Source organism: Carcharhinus amblyrhynchos, chromosome 6 (genome assembly GCF_965287045.1).
Source record: "Carcharhinus amblyrhynchos chromosome 6, sCarAmb.v2.hapA, whole genome shotgun sequence".
Classification (NCBI taxonomy): Eukaryota; Metazoa; Chordata; class Chondrichthyes; order Carcharhiniformes; family Carcharhinidae; genus Carcharhinus; species Carcharhinus amblyrhynchos.
The window spans coordinates 124,453,749-124,475,033 of record NC_137329.1 but is presented as its reverse complement, the minus strand read 5'-3'; the positions used below and the strand labels follow the sequence as shown (position 1 = coordinate 124,475,033).

At 44.6% G+C, this 21,285-nt stretch overlaps 1 protein-coding gene across 1 annotated transcript; it reads left to right on the top strand.

The window, feature by feature from the left end:
- The first annotated feature begins 4,614 nt into the window (after nt 1–4,614).
- Nucleotides 4,615–20,263, top strand: arl1 (ADP-ribosylation factor-like 1). Its single transcript, XM_080191397.1, has 6 exons — nt 4,615–4,713; nt 6,897–7,034; nt 11,080–11,161; nt 13,009–13,120; nt 17,148–17,326; nt 19,643–20,263. The coding sequence occupies exons 1-6, from the start codon at nt 4,710–4,712 to the stop codon at nt 19,671–19,673; spliced, it is 546 nt and encodes a 181-aa protein (XP_080047523.1). The 5' UTR covers nt 4,615–4,709; the 3' UTR covers nt 19,674–20,263.
- Nucleotides 20,264–21,285: the final 1,022 nt, after the last annotated feature.

Genomic DNA, 21,285 nt, shown 5'->3' with positions numbered 1-21,285 from the left:
CAGCGCCCAGCCCCAAAGCCTTGATGTCCCTCCCAAAGAAGGGTGCCGAGAATTGGATACAATATTTAGCTGGGGCATAACCTGTGTTTTAGAAAGTGTTACCACAACTTCCTTGCTCATGTGCACTGTATCTCTATTTATAAAACATGTATACTTTATACACAAAGTCTTGTGTGCTTCTTAACAGCCTTCCCAAATTGTCCTGCCACACTTAAACATGTGTACAAGGTAACCCAAACCTCTATCTCTTCCTGCCACCCATTTATCATTTCATGTTGCCTCTCTCCACTCTTCCTACCACAATGCATCGCTCGTGCAAAATTTTTCCTTACCTAATGAGTGGCTTTCAAAATCTTCCCTCGTCTGTAAAGATAATTGTATCTTGACGGAGCAAGGATAAATTTCAGAAATAAAATGATGTGGCTGTGAAGAAAGACTCCGAATTATCACTTAGTTCACTGCTGTGCAAAGCGGCAAAAACTGAACTCAATTGTTTTAGCAGATTTATTTCTATGGTAGTAGAAAGGGGAAAATGCATACACAAGTAACTCTTAGGTGGGGGAAGTTGTTTTATAGTAAATGGGGTACTTTGTCCTTCCTCAGGAACACTAACATACGCTCATTTTAATAAGTAAATCCCCTAACGGCCAAAGCCTTGGTCACTCTGGCGTGTGCATTTTTGAGCCCAAAAAACATTTCCTTTCACAAGCAAACCAGGCAACATTAAAGTAGGCAAATGCTTTTTATAGCAAATGTAGAACAATTCATAAATAACTAGTGCCTACTCCCTGGAAGAAACTGTGCTGAGACATACAGATTTGACACTATGCATTGTTACCACAACACTTTTTCACATTAAGAGTCTGGAATGCACTGTCTGGAAGTGTGGTGGAGACAGGTATATTTGAGACATTCAAGGGGATATTAGATAATTATTTGAATAGAAATAATATGCAAGAGTGACAGGGAAAAGGCAGTGGTATGGCACTAAGTCACAATGTTCAATTGGAGAGCCAGTCCTAAAATGATGGGCCAAATGGTCTCCTGCACTTTACCATTCTGTGAACCAATTCCCTTGCAATAAAGGGCAACAAGAAACTTGTCTTCCAAATTTCTGACCTAAGTACCTACCGTTAACATTGTAGGTTTCACAAGGTCTTAATCAGACTAGGATTTGAGAACAAGTCACGCATTAGGGCAGGTGACCATAAATACGGTCAAAGAGGTTTCAAAGACCATCTTAATGAGGCTTGGAATGGATTAGAGAAGAAATCCATCTGCGTTCCTCATATGTTCATTCCAAATATAGAAGAGGTTTTGCTTATTTCACAGAATCATGGAATCCCTATAGTACAGAAGGAAGCCATGTAGCCGTTCAAGTCTGCACTAACTGTCCGACAGAATATCTTATCCAGGCCCCATCCCAGCAACCTCACATATTTGCCCCACTAATCCCCCTAACCTACACATCTTGGGACACAAAGGGACTTTTTACCATGGCAAATCAACCTAACCAGCACATCTTCGGACAGTAGGAGAAAACCGGAGGAAACCCACATAGACATGGGGCGAACATGCAAACTCCACCTAGAGAGTGATCAAAGACTGGAATTGAAGCTGGGCCGCTGGTGCTGTGAGGCAGCAGTGCTAATCACTGTGCCTCTGTGCATGGGAAGAATAACATGAGCAGAGTCATTTGGTCCCATGAAGTCAGTTATAAAGTTGTAAGTGATCTGTGATCTCAAGTCACATACTTTGCCCCTTATCCCCGATATCATTATAAATCAATCTGAAATTTCAAATCAACAATTGATCTGACAACATCTGCTGTTTGCAGGAGAGAGTTCCAAACTTCTGCCATCCTTTGTGCGAAGGAATGTTCCCTAATTTCATTTACAAAAGACCTGGTTCTAATTTTTAATCTTTATCCCCTACAGCTATTCTGCCCAATCATCAGAGTTTCTCCCTGCCTGTCTAGCCTATCAGTTTGCCGGGATACCATCCACACTTTGATCAAACCATCCACTAACCTGTGGTCTTCCAGAGATTATATTACCAGTTTGCTCAACTTTGGAATTCCACACTGGAAGAGAAGGTCTGGCAAATCTGCTCTGTACATCCTCCAAGAAAGTAAAGAATCATTCTCCTCACTCCCGCTCACCTTTATTGGGATGCTGCTTATGCATTTACATATTTACCCCTGGGCAGAGTGAGCCTGTAAAATCACGCAGGAACCAAGAAACCAGGATCACGCCCGATTGCTCACCCCTCACGATTTTACAAGAGCAGGATTTCTGGGGCGGTGAGCCTTTCACCAGGAATGGATAAAAGGCTAAATAAATTCTTTAAATTTATTGTAATGCTGATTTAAATGGCATTAGTGAGGCTCACCATCATCTGGGCTTGCTTGCCCTTATGGCCTTGCCGGGAGATGATCTCCCTGACGAGGAAAATATCTGCTCCCCATGAACAAGGAACAGTCATGTTGCCATCTCCGGTAGAATTGAAGGCCATTGAGGCTACCTGGTGAGGTGGGGGGGTGCACTTGGGAAGTGCTAGCCTGGCACCTTGGCACTGCCAAGCTGGCACCTTGCTAGTGCCTACAGGGCACCCAGGCACTGCCGGGATGTGGCCTATTGGGGTGGGGCCTATGGGGGACGGCCTGAATGGGGTGTGGCTTATGGGGGCAGAGCCCTCTGATCAAGGAAGGAGGGTGGGCCCACTGTCACTCTGCAGGTGATCGATATGGGGGGGGCGGGGTGTGGAGTGAGGTCCGCTCCACTCTGCAGGCAATCAGTATTTGGGAGAGGGCGGTGCAATCAATCGGGGTGATGGGGAGATGGCAGGAGCTTCATTTCCATGCGGTGTGGGGCTCACAATCAGCTGCAGGCCGCCATGATTATGGGGGAGGCTGTGTTCAGGCTGCCCGTAAAATCAGAGGCTGACAGCTCTTTCTCTTTCCCTCTGTCTCTCTATCAGACCTCTGCTGTTGCATTTGCAGATGTGCAGTATCAGAGGTCTGCGCATGCGCTATCGCCCCCTCTCTGCTGCTATTGTGCATGTGCAGACACAGAGGTCTACGCATGTGCAATAGCTCCCTCTGCAGGATAGCTGGCAAATTAAGCCCTGCCCACTGCCTGTAGCAGCTAGAGTTGGTCTTGTTGATTGTTTCATGTACTATGTACACAAGGTTGGGCTTAAAAATGCACACAAAAAACAGATCTACAACTTTCCCATTTTCACGCCAGCTGGACACTAAGAATCACTCTCACATCATTCCATCCTCTATGTTCATGAGTATTTATAATATAAATTTATAGGCAAATCTGTCTCAATTACATTCACACCACAATTGATGGTGTACGTACAATATACGGCAGCTGCCATTTGCGGTTGAATAAATACTGGCGTTGAATAAAGTGCTATATCAATGCAAGATATTTTGAATAAAATCAAAATACTGTTGGTGTTGGAAATCTGAAATAAATTTTCAATTCAAAAGTGGGGAAATACTCAGCAGGTCACATGGCGAGGGGTAAAGAGCTAATGCTGAGAGTTATTTCTTCAGCAAAGTTTTTGTCCAGCTTTTATAATTGTGGATATTTGGGACTCTCGGAACAGCGCAATGCCACAGGCGGGCTGCAAATGCTAGTGGTAAGGATGGAGCAGCAATGCCAACTGCAGCCCACTAATGTTGGCTATGAGGATGGAGCATCAATGTTGTGGGTGGTTTCCTAATGTTTGATTTTGATTTGATTTATTGTCATTTGCATTAACATACAGTGAAAAGTATTGTTTCTTGTGTGCCATACAGACAAAGCATACCATTCATAGAGAAGGAAAGGAAAGGGGGCAGAATGTGGTGCTACAGTCATAGCTAGGGTGCAGAGAAAGATCAACTTAATGCAAGGTAGGTCCATTCAAAAGTCTGACAGCAGCAGGGAAGAAGCTGTTCTTCAGTTCGTTGGTATGTGACCTCAGAGTTTTATAGCTTTTTCCTGGCAGAAGAAGATGGGAGAGAGAATGTCCGGGGTGCGTGGAGTCCTTAATTATGCTGGCTGCTTTGCCAAGGCAGCGGGAAGTGTAGACAGAGTCATTGGATGGGAGGACGGTGGGCAAAGACGATTGGCTACCAGGATGGAGTAGCAACGCCACGGGTAGGCCGCTAACGCTGGCAGTGAGGATGGAGCAGCAATGCCACAGGTGGGCCGCTAACGCTGGCAATGAGGATGCAGCAGCAATGCCGCGGGCGGGCCGCTAACGCTGGCAATGAGGATGCAGCAGCAATGCCACAGGTGGGCCGCTAACGCTGGCAATGAGGATGCAGCAGCAATGCCGCGGGTGGGCCGCTAACGCTGGCGGTGAGGACAGAGCAGCAACAGCGCCGCCTCCGGCCGGGCGCCAAGCAGCAGGTCACGTGGCTTGGTGGCGCTGGCGAATCTGCTGACGGTGATTAAGTGTCCGGGTGCGGAGCGGGTGCGGGAAAAGGAAAAATACCGGAAAATTAAGCGGAGGCTTTAGCGGAGATTTTAGCGCGGTGGTGTGCTCACGGCGAGGCCACCATTTTCCGCGCTCCCGAGGCGCGAATCTGCCGCCTGCGGACGCGAGCTCGATATAAGGAGGTGCGCGCGCAGCCTGCGGAGCCACGTCGGAGCGGAAAGAAAATCAGCAAAAAAAACCTGGAATAAAATCCGGGAAAAAACGGGATAATGGGTAAGAGAGAGAGAAATACACCCATACACACAGGGGGAGAGGGAGGGCTGGCACCCACTGAGAGCCTGGGGTAAACCGAAGGGGAGGGTAGGTAGACCTAAGGGAGGGGTGGTGGGGGGGAGTAACTGGGGGTAGATCTAATTGGGGGGGGGGGGACGGTAACTGGGGGTAGATCTAATTGGGTGGGTGGGAACGGTAACTGGGGGTAGACCTAATGGGGGGGGGGGGGGACGGTAACTGGGGGTAGACCTAATGGGGGGGGGGGGGGGGACGGTAACTGGGGGTAGACCTAATTGGGGGGGGGTGAACGGTAACTGGGGGTAGACCTAATGAGAGGGGAGGGTAGGGTGGGGGGGGGGAACGGTAACTGGGGGTAGATCTAATTGGGTGGGTGGGAACGGTAACTGGGGGTAGACCTAATGGGGGGGGGGGGGACGGTAACTGGGGGTAGACCTAATTGGGGGGGGGTGAACGGTAACTGGGGGTAGACCTAATGAGAGGGGAGGGTAGGGTGGGGGGGGGGAACGGTAACTGGGGGTAGATCTAATTGGGTGGGTGGGTGGGGGGGGGAATGGTAACTGGGGGTAGATCTAATTGGGTGGGGGGGGAACAGTAACTGGGGGTAGACCTAATGGGAGGGTGGGGTGGGGGGGGGGGAACGGTAACTGGGGGTAGATCTAATTGGGTGGGGGGGGGGGATGGTAACTGGGGGTAGACCTAATTGGGGGGGGTGGACGGTAACTGGGGGTAGACCTAATGGGGGGGGGGGGGGGGGACGGTAACTGGGGGTAGACCTCATGTGAGGGAGGGTGGGTGGGTGGCAGGGGGGGAATGGTAATTGGGGGTAGACCTAATGGGAGGGAGGGTGGGTGGCGGGGCGGTGGATGGTAACTGGGGGTAGACCTAATGGGAGGGAGGGTGGGTGGCGGGGCGGTGGATGGTAACTGGGGGTAGACCTAATGGGAGGGAGGGTGGGGGGGGGGGGGGGGAACGGTAACTGGGGTAGACCTAATGGGAGGGTTGGTAACTGGGGGTAGACCTAAGGGGATGGACTGAATGGTGAGTGGCGGTGTTAGGCTGAGGGACATGGAAGGTGTGAGGTTGCAAGTATGAGGTTATCCACTTTGGCAGAAATAACAGTAGGAGGGATTATTATTATTTAAAAGGTGAAAAGCTTCAGCATGCTACGGTGCAGAGGGACCTGGGGGTCCTTATGCACGAGTCGCAAAAACCCAGTCTGCAGGTGCAGCAGGTGATCAAGAAGGCGAATGGAATGTTGGTCTTTATAGCGAGGGGGATAGAATACAAAAGTAGGGAGGTCTTGCTGCAACTGTACAGGGTACTGGTGAGGCCGCAGCTGGAGTACTGTGTGCCGTTTTGGTCGCCGCACTTGCGGAAGGATATATTGGCCTTGGAGGGAATGCAGAGGAGGTTCACTAGGCTGATACCGGAGATGAGGGGATTGGACTATGAAGAGAGACTAAATAGACTGGGTCTGTACTCGTTGGAGTTTAGAAGGATGAGTGGGGATCTTATAGAGACGTATAAGATAATGAAGGGGATGGATAGGGTAGAGGTAGAGAGATTCTTCCCGCTCAGAAAGGGCAGCAGGACTAGTGGGCACCCTCAAGATAAGGGGGGGGGGGGGGTGCAGTTTAGAACAGAGTTGAGGAGGAACTTCTTCACTCAAAGGGTGGTGAATCTTCAGAATTCTCTGCCCGTTGACGTGGTGGAGGCTACCTCACTAAGTATATTTACGTCACGGGTAGTTAGGTTTTTGATAGACAAGGGAATTAAGGGTTATGGGGAGAAAGCGGGAAAGTGGAACTGATCCACTTCAGATCAGCCATGATCTTATTGAATGGCGGGGCAGGCTCGAAGGGCTAGATGGCCTACTCCTGCTCCTATTTCTTATGATCTTAGGTGCAGATGAAACCAAATGGGTGGTCTGTGATGGGGTGAGAGCGCAGCAATGATGAACAGAGAAAAGGGTCAAAAGCTCAAAGGGAGGGCAGGTAAAAAGGAATAAAAAATGTATCTGGAACAACCAACGTTAACGGGAGCAGTGGCAATGATTTGTTAACTTGCCAAGGTTACTTTATTTAGACTGGCTTGTGCCTATTCTGTGTCTGTAAATAGCGAGTGTGCTAGCTCATGTTGATGCCACCTCCTGATTCCTGCAGGTGGCTGGTTCTCCACTTTGGTTGCCGGCTTGTTCGGCACGCGGGAAATGAGAATATTGATCCTGGGTCTGGATGGCGCAGGCAAGACCACAATACTGTACAAACTACAAGTGGGGGAAGTTGTCACCACCATACCCAGTGAGTATTATGTTCAAAGACACACTGATGTAGCTATTGAATACAGCACGTCTGTTTTTCATTGTTTTATATATTTTTACCAGTCCCTTTAAAAAGAAAAGCGATCAACTGTCTTACCAAATAAAGGAGACTGTAAAACGGTCTTTGCTCACCAGCATGTTGTTATAATTTCAGTAAGCACTCAGCATATATGGGTAGGGATGGTGGGGGGAATGTGGGAATAAACCACAGGTTGGAAGGGAGGAGATTAATTTGTCTGTAAAAAGTTGATGCTACATCAAACCTTAGTTTTCTAATTAAGAATTTATCCACCATTAAGTCCGCAGAGCTTGAAATGACCCTTTTCAACCTGGGAGGCCACAGAACATTGCGATACCTAGCAATAAGGCCGAACTGCTGGTCTTTGAGGATTAAATTCACGCAGCCTCCAGCCTACACTCTTGCTGTTTGAACACCCCAGGCCTAGGATGTAAAATTGTTTGCAGAGTTATTAAAATTTGATTAGCCTACACGTGACATTAGATAATGAGAACGGCTGGTAACAAATTAACATCGGAAGGGTTCTGGGATGCACATTGATTCACATTGGTAAATAATGTTGTTAAATATCGTGCATCATTCCTAAATCCATTGTACAATATTGGTGTAAATGTTACCCCTCCATCTTTCATTCATTGCCATCAAAACACTTCAGATAATAAATCCAACACCTAAATTCTTCCCTGCTGCCATCAGACTTTTGAATAGACCTACCATATGTTAAGTTCACTTTTCTTTGCCTCCTTAGCTATGACTGTAATACCAAATTCTGCACTCTCTCCTTTCCTTCTCCCCTATGTACTTTATGAATGTTATGTTTTGTCTATCCAGCACACAAGAAGCAATACTTTTCACTACGTTCCAATACATTTGATGATAAATCAAATGTTTATTCTGTCTATTCTGCAGGGATCGCACATTTTCTTTCCTTTCCAAAGCACTATATTAACCTGCTGGTATTCAAAATTGATATAATTCCATGTTGGCAATGTTTATCTCCACTATCAGCTAATGCATCCTGCAACAGGAATCCTTTGGCTTGGTCCCCTATTTTTGTCTTGATTAGGCTATTGTGAATCCCTGGGACTGATTTTCTAAAGTAAAGGTAATATACCAAAACCAAGTTGCTGTTGTAAATGTCACTTTCCATTTCATCACTGGAAAAGGGCTGAGTTCATGTGGACAAAGGAGTACTTTTCCCTTCCGCTATTGTAAACTTAGTTAGGCTGCTGGTAACCCTTTCAAAACATAAACCAGTTATAAACATCAAGCAGCATAGTTCTTTTGAATTGCTTTTCACACACATGATAAAACAAAAGTGCATTCAGGATGAAGAGGAATATTCCATCAAACAGAATGAGTTGAACTTGGGAACAGAAGGAGGCCATTCAGCTGCTCAAACTCATTCTGCTATTCACTTAGACTGTGACTGATTGCATGCATCAAATCCAGTTTGGCTCCATAACCCTTATTGCTGAATTAAAACATCTCAGTCTTGAAAGAGTTAATCAGCCTCCAATATCCACAGCTATTTGACAGAGCAAATCCAACACTTTCACTGTCCTTTACGTGGGTGGAAAATCCTGCCTGATTTACTGCCACCTTATTCTGGGTTTCCCCACCAAGGAAAATAGTTTCTCACCACTCCTTTCAATTAAATAGTGGGTATGGTTTATTTAAAGGTAACCACTTAATCAAAGAACAATGCAGGGCAGGAACAGGCCTCTCTGCCCAACGAGCCTGCACCAATAACAATAAAGGGTGCAGAGGAGATTTACAAGGATGTTGCCTGGACTGGGAGGCATGCCTTATGAAGTTAGGTTGAGGGAGCTGGGACTCTTTTCCCTGGAGAGACGAAGGTTGAGAGGCGACCTGATAGAAGTTTACAAAATGTTGAAAGGAATGGATAGGGTGGACTCTCAGAGGCTATTTCCCCGGGTTGAAATGGTCGCTACGAGAGGACACAGATTTAAGGTGCGGGGAGGGAGGTTCAGAAGTGATGTTAGGGGTAAGTTTTTCACTCAGAGGGTGGTGAGTGAATGGAATCGGCTGCCGTCAGTGGTGGTGGAGGCAAACTCGCTGGGGTCTTTTAAAAGACTTCTGGATGAGTATATGGGGTTTAATGAGATTGAGGGTTATAGATAGGTCTGTAGGTTGGTAGGTGATGTGATCGGCGCAACTTGTGGGCCGAAGGGCCTGTTTGTGCTGTAGTGTTCTATGTTCTATGTAACAGGATTTCTGTCCCTCTGTTGGTCTCCCGTTCTATCAAGATACACCTTGAACGTTGCTAACGTGGCTGCTTCTACCACATTCCAAACGTCCACCCCCCTCTGTGAAAGACTTTCCCCGCACCCCTTCCCTAAACTTCCTGTGCAACGTTACAAACCTCTTGTTTAATTTCATAATGGACTGCTTTTCATTGAGGGTGATTCTGAACGGGGTGTTAAGCAGTAGCACAAACTAGATAACAAGCAGGTCAGGTAATCTTTGAGTATTTGGTCAATTATTATTATTCATCGCTCAGATTTTTGTAGCTCTCTTGTCTGTGCATTCTTGATTTCCTTGTTGCGCTATTGGCAGTTGTGCCTTCAGATGCCCAGAGGGGTGGTATGGTGGCGCAGCAGTTAGCACTGATGCCTCACAGTGCCAGGGACCTGGGTTCAATTCCTGGCTTGGGTCATTGCCTGTGCGGAGTCTGCACATTCTCCCTGTGACTGCGTGGGTTTCCTTTGGGTGCTTCAATTTCCTCCCACGCTGTAAAGATGTGTGGGTTAGGTGGAATGGAAATGCTAAATTTCCCCTTAGTGTCAGGGGGATTAGCTAGGGAAATGTATGGGGTTATGGGGATAGGGCCTGGATGTGGTCGGTGCAGACTCGGTGGGCCAAAAGGCCACATTCTGCACTGTAGGGATTCTATGAACCCTCAAGATCTGGATTCTCTCCCTAAACCTTTTCAACTTTCTACCTAGCTCCTTTTTAAGCTGCTCCCTAAAATCTACCTGTTAGACCAACCCTTTGCTTACCTGCTGCAGGCTGGAGGGGCGACCAGCGCTTTCTAGCTGTTCATGCTTTGCTGCCACTGCAAGTGAGGACGGAGAATTTGGTGCTGAGCTAAGTCTCCGTTCACTGCAGCAGGACAGGGGATTCTGCTAATGGGAACAGCCAGAAAATTCGGGCCCATATATTTGCCCTACTATCTCCTCCATGTGGTTCGATATCAGAGTCAGTTTGTTAATCGCTCACACGTAGCCACCTGAGTGTTTTACTTTGCTAAAGGTATTAAATGTTAATTTAAGAGCGGTAATTTGACAATCCCAAACTCATACATGTATGCTGAACATAAAAACAGAAAATGCTGGAGATATACATTAGATCTGACAACATCTGTGGAGAGAGAAACAGTTGACAATTCCAGCTCAAAAGCAGTTCTGATGAAAAGTCATTGACCTGAAAGTTAACACTTACTGTGCAGATGCTGCTGTTGGGGTGGCATGGTGGTGCAGTGGTTAGCACTACTGCTTCACAATGCCAGGGGCTTGGGTTCAATTCCTGACGGGTGAGTGTCTGTGTGGAGTTTGCATGTTCTCCCCGTGTCTGTATGGGTTTCCTCCAGGTGCTCTGATTTCCTCCCACGTTCTGAAAGACATGCTGGTTAGCAGGTGCATTGACCCGAACAGGTGCCGGACTGTGGTGACTAGGGAAATTTCACAGTAACTTCATTGCAGTGTTAATGTAAGCCTTACTTGTGTCTAATAAATAAACTTGCACTTTACTTTTTATTTCTGGTATTGTCGATCTATATTTCAGATTTTCTGCATCTACAGTATTTTTGCTTGTTTGTATGTAAATCAACTATTTTCCCTGTTCTATATAAGCAGATTGCAACATCACATTATGGAAAATCAGTGTTAATGGGACAGAAGTGCTGTTAATCTCTGTATGCAGAAACAGATGTAAGAGTTTGCGAGCATTGACTCTGAAATGAGTAATCGTTTTTGTTTTGCAGCAATTGGCTTCAATGTTGAAACAGTGACCTACAAGAACCTTAAGTTTCAAGTGTGGGATTTAGGTGGACAGACCAGCATACGGTATGAAAATGTTCACTTTTTACACTCATTGCCTGTAAATTAAACCTGATCAGAAATGGGAGCTTTGGTCTGACAAGACTCATAATTTATTTGTCAGTAAGGTACCACATAATACACTCATGACTAGGGTCCGGGACAAGTAGTAGAATGGATAGTAAGCGATGCACCTGGCAGTAGTTCAAGAAGACAACTAATCACCAACCACTTGTAATGGAGAATGAGCAATAAATGCCATCTTTGTCAGCGACGTTCACATCCCGCAAATAAAAATAATGCTACAAAACTGAAAATAGTGTGGTGAGGTTAAAGGCAGCTACTTCGATTGGTGAATAGTTGGAAGTGGTGTCCCACTGGGATTGATGCTGAGACCACTGTTAATCCTTAGCGTAGGCAATTTGAACTTTACAGTTAGAAATGTATTACTTTTCAATTAGCAGACAACACCAAATTTGGAGGATGAAGTTGAAATGAGAGGACTCTGATAGCTATTCCATTAAGGCAATCAATTAGCATTTTTTGACTCTACAGTAATTCCTCACTTTTAAAGTTGTAGTTTACATGTTTAAAGTCCAACTTTAAGTGAAACCACTTTAAACAAAACAGATTTTCCCATTGCGACCAAATCTGTCATAGTCCAGTTCTCCAGGACCTTCCTTATCAGAAAAAAAAATAAACCGTTATACATTCATAAGCTGAAAAATTTTAAATTCTTACATTGGTGACTGTAATAGTTTTTAAAATGAAATAAATTAAAACCTGTAAAAGAAATATGCTAACTTGTACTTGGCACTTGCTCACTGCCAGGATTGCTGGTCGCTCTCCTGCTGCTTCTTTCTTCTCAGCCCTCGCTGTGAGGTGAGGGCTCTGGACACCAGCAGCTTTGACTTGCTGGGAGTGAGCTACAAGCTGGAGAGGCGTCACGAGGAAAGGTTGACAGTGCTCGGAGGGGTCAGGGAGCAGGAGAATCCCAAACCAGCTTTAGTGAGCAGGATCAGTGGCGACTGGGAGGATTGGGGAGCAGGAAAGGCAGAGAACTGGAGGGCAGCGAGAAAACATAAGTAGGAGCAGGAGTAGGCCATCTGGCCCCCTCGGACCTGCTCTGCCATTCAATAAGATCATGACTGATCTTTTCCTGGACTCAGCTCCACTTACCCGCCCACTCACCATAATCCTTAATTCCCTTACTGTTCAAAATCGATCTATCTTTGCCTTAAAAACATTCAACAAGGTAGCCTCAACTGTGATATGGGCAGGGAATTCCACAGATTCATAACCCTTTGGGTAAAGAAGTGCCTCCTCAACTCAGTTGTTGACGAACAGGAGAAGCCATTCCTAAATAGTGGTACTATTGCGAGATTATTAATCCAGAAACTGAGCTAATGTTCTGGGGACCTGGGTTCAAATCCCTCCATGGCAGATAGTGGAATTTGAATTAAATTTAAAAATATCTGGAATTAATCTGGTAAAAACTGTGAAGTCATTGTCGATTGTTGGAAAAACCCATCTGGTTCACCAATGTTCTTTAGGGTAGGAAATCTGCCATCCTTACCTGATCTGGCCTACATGTGACTCCAGACACACCATAGTGCGGTTGATTCTCAATTGTCCTCCAAGAGCAATTAGGTATGGGAAATAAATGCTGGCCCAGTCAGCGACACCCATGTCCCACAAAGTTTTAAAAATGACACCACTGGGGTCTCAGACAACCCTATGCCAGACCTAGCACGAAACAATAAGCCCCCAACACTAAAAGCACATGGGTGCAATTAACTTGCCGTTAAAGCAGAACAGCTTGCTTTCCGTTAGAAAACTGACATCATTTCACTTGTTTGTAAATTCTCTTTCAGGCCTTACTGGCGTTGTTATTACTCTAACACAGATGCAGTCATCTATGTAGTGGACAGTTGTGACAAAGACAGAATGGGAATCTCAAAATCAGAACTTGTGGCCATGTTGGAGGTAAGGAAAAATGTCCTGGAGATTCATTTTGAAATATCTAAATGATATCATGGGCAGTGAGTGGTTTGGAAGCATTGTAAAGAGTGAATCTGCAGAAGTAACTGAAAATGTGCTGCTGGGGGGAGGGGTGCAAAGGCAGCAATAAATAAATTATAAATGTGTTGGAGTTTCACGGCAAGGCCATCAACAGTACTAGGAAAAGACAGTTTACTGTTCCTGATATGAGTTATACTCCAACTATTGCTGATGCTTGCTGTATTTACAGTGTAGCAAAAGATTGTCAGCATAAGGCCAGTGATGTTGGTATAATTGCCATTGTTACTGTGCTGGGAGTGGAGAGTAATTTTCCACTTGAAGCATTTTGAGAGATGACGTGTATAAATGTAAGCATTATATCCTTCCCATGATGGGTTTACCATGGAGCTTTGGCCTTTTTGGATCGTTCTGCAAGTGATTTTTCTTGCTCTGTTATATGTTATGTTGGGGGAGATGATAGCCTAGTGGGCGGCACAGTGGTTAGCACTGCTGCTTCACAGCTCCAGGGACCTGGGTTCAGTTCCCAGCCTGGGTCACTGTCTGTGGATTTTGCACATTCTGCTAGCGTCTGCGTGGGTTTCCTCCCACAGTCCAAAAATGCATGGGTTAGGTTGATTGGCCATGCTAAAAATTGCCCCTTAGTGTCCTGAAATGCGTATGTTAGAGGGGTTAGCGGGTAAATGTGTAGGGATATGGGGGTAGGGCCTGGATGGGATTGTGGTGGGTGCAGACTCACTGGGCCAGATGGCCTCTTTCTGCACTGTAGGGTTTCATTGGTATTTATCGCTAGACTATTAATCTAGAAACTCAGCTAATGTTCTGGGGACTCGGGTTTGAATCCCACCACAGCAGATGGTGCAATTAGAATTCAATAAAAAATACCTGGATTTAAGGATCTATCGATGATCGTGAAACCGTTGTCGATAGTTGGAAAAATCCATCTGGTTCACTAATGTCCTTTAGGGAAGGAAGGGGCAATAAATGCTGGCCAGCCAGTGATGCCCGTGAATGAGTAAAAAACATGAATAAATGTTTAACTAAAATTTAAACTGTATTTTTAATGGTTTTTAACAGCTACAGAACTTATTTAAACAGTGGCTTCATTTATTGAGCATACCTCTTCTTCAAATAAACTTATGTAGGTTTTGCATTATATAAATCACTGCACATATTAAAACGTCCACACTATTAGCCTGTGGTGAAAAACCTTCCCGCCCTCAATATGAGATTGTTAATACCAAATCCACTAAAAGCTATAGAAATGATTTTACCTATCGAATAGTAAATGGCGATGGCAAATCAGCAGTCATGAACTTGATGGACCTCCATATGTTCATATGCCAGGTGGAGTGATCCACCGAGTGTAGAGTGTCGAAATTTGCTGATGACACCAAGATTGGGGGAACGGCAAATTGTGCAGAGGGTGTTGAGAGTCTGCAGAAGGATATAGATAGGCTGGGCGAATGGGCCAGGAGCTGGCAAATGGAATTTAATGTTGGCAAGTGTGAGGTGGTCCACTTTGGTAGGAAAAATGGTAGGAAGGACTATTACTTACGAAGCGAAAAACTGCAGCAGACGACGGTGCAGAGGGACCTCGGGGTCCTTGTGCATGAGTCGCAAAAAACCAGCTTGCAGGTGCAGCAGGTGGTCAGGAAGGCGAATGGGATGCTGGCCTTCATCGCGAAGGGGATTGAATATAAAAGTAGGGAGGTCTTGCTGCAGCTGTATAGGGCATTGGTGAGGCCGCAACTGGAGTACTGTGTGCATTTTTGGGCGCCGCACCTGCGCAAAGATATTTTGGCCTTGGAGGGAGTGCAGAGGAGGTTTACTAGGCTGATACCGGAGTTGAGGGGGTTGAGCTATGAGGAGAGGCTGAATAAACTGGGCTTGTACTCGTTAGAGTTTAGAAGAATGAGAGGAGATCTCATTGAGACGTATAAGATGATGAATGGGATGGATAGGATAGAGGTGGAGAGACTCTTCCCGCTCAAAAAAGACAGTAGGACTAGGGGGCACAGCCTCAAGGTAAAAGGGGGGCGGTTTAGAACGGAGTTGAGGAGGAACTTCTTCACTCAAAGGGTGGTGAATCTCTGGAATTCTCTGCCCGTTGAAGTGGTGGAGGCTGTCTCGCTAAATATTTTTAAGACGCGGGTTGATGGGTTTTTGATAGGAGAGGGGATTAAGGGTTATGGGGAGAGGGCGGGAATGTGGAACTGAGCAGCGACAGATCAGCCATGATCTTACTGAATGGCGGGGCAGGCTCGAAGGGCTGGATGGCCTACTCCTGCTCCTATTTCTTATGTTCTTATGTTCTTAACTGTCTTTGTCTCCTTTGGGGAAGGATGTCAAGGCCTTGGAGAGGAGGTTGACTAAAATGGAATCATCGACTGAGGGAATTCAGTGAGAACTTGCCAGTAAAGCCAGAAGGCTGTGTGTTTAAGTCCCAGCCTATTCCTAGGTTGACAGTGCCAGCACTGAGGGAATGCTGCGGTGTCCTTGGGATGGGAGTTAGAACCATAGAAAAGTTACAGCACTGAAGCAGCTCATTTGGCCCATTTTGCTCATACCAATCTAAGGACACCCAGGTGTTCTCTCTAATCCCAACTTCCCGTAGCTTAAAGCACTTACAGTGCAGGTCCATATACTTTTAAAAAGAGTTTAGGCTCTCTGCCTACACCACCATTAACTTGGGCAGTGAATTCCAGACACCCACCACCTTCTGCAGAAAAAAAGTTCTTTCTCATGTTCCCTCTACTGCCACTTATCCTGAATCCATTACTATCCTCTGGTTCTAAAATTCTCTGCCAAGGGAAACAAATTTATCTCTCTCTCCGCTCATAACTTTGTCCACTTCTATCAAGTCACCCCCTCTGCCTCCTTTGTTAAACCTCCTTGGATGGGTGTAATCTATCCCAAGAATTCTAAGTGTTTTCACCCAGACTCCAGCCCAATATTTATCCCCCACCCAACATTACAAAAACTAGGGAATCTGGTCATTAATCACACTGTGGATATTTATTGTGTAAACTGGCTGCAATGTTATCCATTACAACACTGACTACACTTCAGAACAAAGTACTTCACTGACCTTAAAATGGTTTGAGGGGACCTGATTCTTCAAAGGAGCAGATGATTTTTTTGGAAACTACCCCCTTATTTTAAGAATTTCTATCCCTATCTGACAAAGAATTTATATTCTTTGTTAGATTGGCCTGAGTTTTTGAATATGACAATTTATTATTAATCTTGCTATATTTCAGTCTGGCTTTAAGATTATTTTAAGCAGTTCCTTGGATTTAAGGGCTTCTCAAGCTTTTATCTGCTGACCTTTAACTTCACCTTAGCAAATTATTAATCTTGTTTTCATTTGACATTCCACTAGTAGTTAGTCTAAATCAACTTGATTCAAATTTTTGAAGCTTTTTCACATGATCTGTTTGTTAAACTTGATGGCATAATTGTTACAACCAGAATTTTGGATCATAGGCTGATCTGACAAGAGTTCAACTGATTCCTAAAACAAATGGAAAGCATGGATATACCTTTGACACCTGTCTCCAAGGGTCAACGCTTACATTCTTGCTGTCCATCTTCCTATCTCACTGGCACACTTTCTCCTCTCCCCCACCAAAAACTTTTGGTCCACCTCCCCACCCCTTAAACCCAGCTGGCAAGCTGTCCTGCAGCCCCTCCCCGTTCGCTGATGTCTTAGTAGGAACCTTGAATATTTTTGGAATTCCGTCATCAGTTGATATGCTGCACAGGTCGTACTCTCTGAAGTCATCATAATCCATGGCAATAAGAAGATCTTGTATTCCCTGAAGTTGTTTAGGACAAGTTGGCTTTGTTTCAGAATCTCAGAATTGAAATGATTCTTGTATTATTTTGCTATAATCATCTTTTTCCCTCTGCATGAAATCTAACTCGTTGTTCTTTCTACCTATGGCCTTTATAAGAGGAGGTTGGTTACCGCCAGTCTGTTTGCTTGCAGGAGGAGGAGCTGAAGAAAGCCGTTCTAGTTGTGTTTGCAAATAAGCAGGATATGGAGCAGGCGATGACTCCCACAGAGGTGGCCAATGCACTCGGGTTGCCAGCTATGAAGGATCGGAAGTGGCAGATATTCAAGACCTCCGCGACCAAAAACATTGGACTGGATGAGGCCATGGATTGGTAATTGAGTGAATACGGTGATCCGCCGGGGAATCTTGCGGCCTCACTGGCCTGAGTCAGAAAATCACCCCTTCAAACTGCAGTCTGGGATTTTAGTTTGTTGTACTGAAGGAGTGCTGCATTGTCAGAACTGACACTTTCTGGATGAGATATTAATTCGAAGCTACAATTTCCTCTTCAGTTAAATGCAATTCATAATGAGATGGATGAATTGATAGGACAGATTGCAGTAAATAACTGTGATATGCCAGCCATTGTGGTGATATGGTTGCAAAGTGACCATGGCAGAGACCTGAATATTTGAAAGCATTTACATTTCAGAAGGAAGGAAAGTGGGGGTGGGGTAGCTCTGTTAATAAAGCATGAGATCATGCAGTAGTGTAGTTACCCGTCTTCTCCAGCAGGTTATGACTTATGAAGTTTGGGGCGTTGTACGAACATGCAACTCCCCTGGTGTTAACTCAGAATAGAAGGCATTTGTAGGTTAACAATGGGTTGTGAATCTTTGACCTTCTGTAGCCCAGACACCTGTCATTGACGCTCATTAATTGAGGAAATTACAGGCTGAGATCAGCAGATTTTTGGAATATAAGGGTATGCTGGATAGGGTGAGTCATTGGAACTGACGGACAAATTCACTCATGAGCCTGTTGAATGGCGGAGTGGATTTGAGGAATCATCATTTCTGTTTAGAGTTTATTTATTAGTGTCACAATTAGGCTTGCATCAACATTGCAATGAAGTTACTGTGAAAATCCCCTAACCGCCACACTCATGGCACCTGTTCGGGCACACTGAGGGAGAATTTAGCGTTGTCAATGCACCTAACCAGCACATTTTTCAGACTGTGGGAGGAAACCCACGCAGACACTGGGAAAACGTGCAGACTCCACACAGACAGTGGCCCAAGCTAGGAATCAAACCCAGGTTCCTAACGCTGTGAGGCAGCAGTGCTAACCACTGCCACCATGTATAACCCTCGGGTGAAATGGGGGTAGAGACTGGAGATGTGTAAAAATGAGAGAACGTAAAAGAATTTAATGGGCGGAGTCAAAGTCTTCATGTTCTCCTCATGTCTGCGTGAGTTTCCTCCTGGTGCCCCAGTTTCCTTCCACAGTCTGAAAGACGTGCTGGTTGGGTGCATTGGCTGTGCTACATTCTCCCTCAGCGCACCCAAGGCGCAAGTGTGGTGACTAGGGGATTTTTACAATAAATTCATTGCAGTGTTAATGTAAGCCTACTTGTGACATGAATAAATAAACTCTAAATGGAAGAGATGACCCTCATCTGCTCCGTCATTCAACAGGATCACAAGTGAATTTTTCGATCCAATATCACACCTGATCCCTGGATACCCTTGCATTCCAAAAGCCTATTGATCTCAGCCTGAAATGTCCTCAATGACTGAGCGTCAATGACAGGTGTCTGGGTGAGAGAAATCCAAAGATTCACAACCCATTGATCACCTACAAATGTCTTCTAACCGTGTTCTGCAGATAGGACTTGCTTCTCAGTTTAAAATCTCTCAAGTTTTCTCATTTTTTAGATTTGTATCATAAATTCCAATGTCTTGTATTTATAATGGAAGCCTGGCACGGTGTCATCACAGGCTTTCACTAATGTTCCTCTGTAGCCACCCTCCCCAAGCCAGAGTTACAGTGTCAGTGAGTTCACACTGCAGTTTTTGGTATGTGTTGTTACGCAGCTGTCACACTATTTTTGTTGTTGCCTTTTAAACTATCCTTCCCCTTTAACAGCCAGATAAAGTCACAGAGTGGTTCAAGATGTTTTATTGACAACTATAGCGCTACAGGACTCCAACTAAGCCATTCAGAGTGCAGAAATACACAAGCAATTATAATATCAAATTCAATCACAAATAATTAGTATATGCCAATAAAAACATGGGAGTTATCTCTATCCATTCATAGTTATTGATTAAGGTTACATCATGCATATATTAGGATATAGTGTCCAATTGTAACTTATGAATGTTATATCATCAAGCAATGAAAGCCTATATCTCTGATCAATGGGATATCAACCTCCCTTTCCATTGTCCCTTGTTCTAATGGGCAAACATGAGGTGCAGCTGCGCATGGTTCAGTTAAATGGTCCTTAACTCTTAGCTGGGTCTGCTTTAATCCAGACCTGTGGTTTTCTCACAGCTTTCCCTGTGTGACTGAGATTTTTAAACCTGTGTGATTATTAACCCTTTTCAATGTGGACATGGGAAGTTATAAATGAGAAATGATTGCAGGAAATGTGTGAAGTTGTAACATTTCTAACAGTTTGAATTTTGTTTTGTCTTTCCAGGTTGGTCGAAGCTTTGAAGTGTAGACAGTGAAAAGAGTGGATTGGATTGTGTTGTAATCTACTGCAAAAGACTGTGGAGTGATGGCCACAGCTTGATTCCCGCCACCTCAGAGGTCTTATATATTGTACCAGAGCCACTTATTCCATCCTGTTCTCCATTTGCTCCTGTTTGGTTTCTGTTTGGTTTTGTTTGTATTTATGTGAGGATTTTTTTGATAATAGATTAATTTATCTGTTTTATTAGTCTCTTAATAGAAAGGGTTGAGGTACACGGCAGCAGGAAAGGGAAGTTGTCTTTTAGCTGTTTCATTAATTTGTGATTATATAAACACTAATAAAACATTCCTTTCTTCAATTGGAGATATGTCCTTGAACACGAGTTTATGCTTTGGTTGAGAAAAGCCTTCTAGATATCCGAGCTTAGTTTAACTAATCTAGCCTTTAACTTCACTGTTTAAAACAAAATAGAGGTGTGCAATTCTTGGTCTTTGAGTGCTCATTGTATTTAAAGTTTAATCTGACGTGGGGCAAAAAGTTCCTAGATATTTTCTTAAAACAAAAATGGCTTCAGATTTCATTCTGTAAATGTTTCGTCAGCTTATAAAACCACTGATTTGTTAATCATTCTGTTCAGTGACTTGTGTTGGCGTTAAGAATTGAATTCTCGGAGGCAGCATAAAATCATCCATCCGCTTGCTATTTTATCATGCTGCAGCGCAGAAGGGGCCATTCAGCCCAGTATGTGGTGTTCTTTGTTCTATATCTATGCTGGCCCTTTTTGAAAGAACTACTAAATTAGTCTAGCTCCTCCATCCCGTCATACTATCTCTCCCCATCGCTCTTATACTTTGTCTTTCTAAGTTTTAAAAGGATAAATACCTTATCAATGAACTTGCTTCCACCAGCCTCGCAGCAACTCCTTATGTTGAGAAAAGAGTCTCACCTCGTGTTCTTTAGCCTATAATCTTCCATTTTTATCTCTGTGCAAGATAGTTGAAAGTTATTCAGAAACATTCATTTGATTTGATGTGCAGTTTAAAAATTATTGACCTTTTCTAGCCTATATTGGTGATAATCATTAAAATAAGATTTTGTAGATTTGCACCAATTAATTGCTGCTTTTTCTTTGGAGGGTGAATGGTTGAAAACCCATTTTATTCTGCCTTCAACCACCAAAATAATCTGTTGTTTGGTTACCAGAAATAAACAAGTCCTGTTAATGAAAAGCTCTTCATACCTAATTTTAGCACTTGTCACTGGCTATGTGTGCTCTGTAGATATCATTACGTTCTTTTTTTTGCAACTTAAAAGAAATAAGGGCTTTTTAAGTTGTGGAACGACAGAGGTCCATCTTTAGATCCGGCCATGCGGAAGTTTTTCATTCCTTTACAGCAACGTGGATCTGTCCCCTAGATATGGAACAAGGATAGTAGCACCCTGACAGTTAATACATAGTCCCAGACTGACTGTGGAACATCCATTGGCTCCAGGTTCAGCATGATTTATCCTCCCTCCTGTCGGCTCTGAGATCTCTCTCTCTCTCTCTCCCCCCGCTACCACCGCATGTTTCCAGTTTTCATCATCTTTAGAGTTCCTACAGTGCAGAAGGAGGCCATTCAGCACATGGTGTTTGCACCAACTCT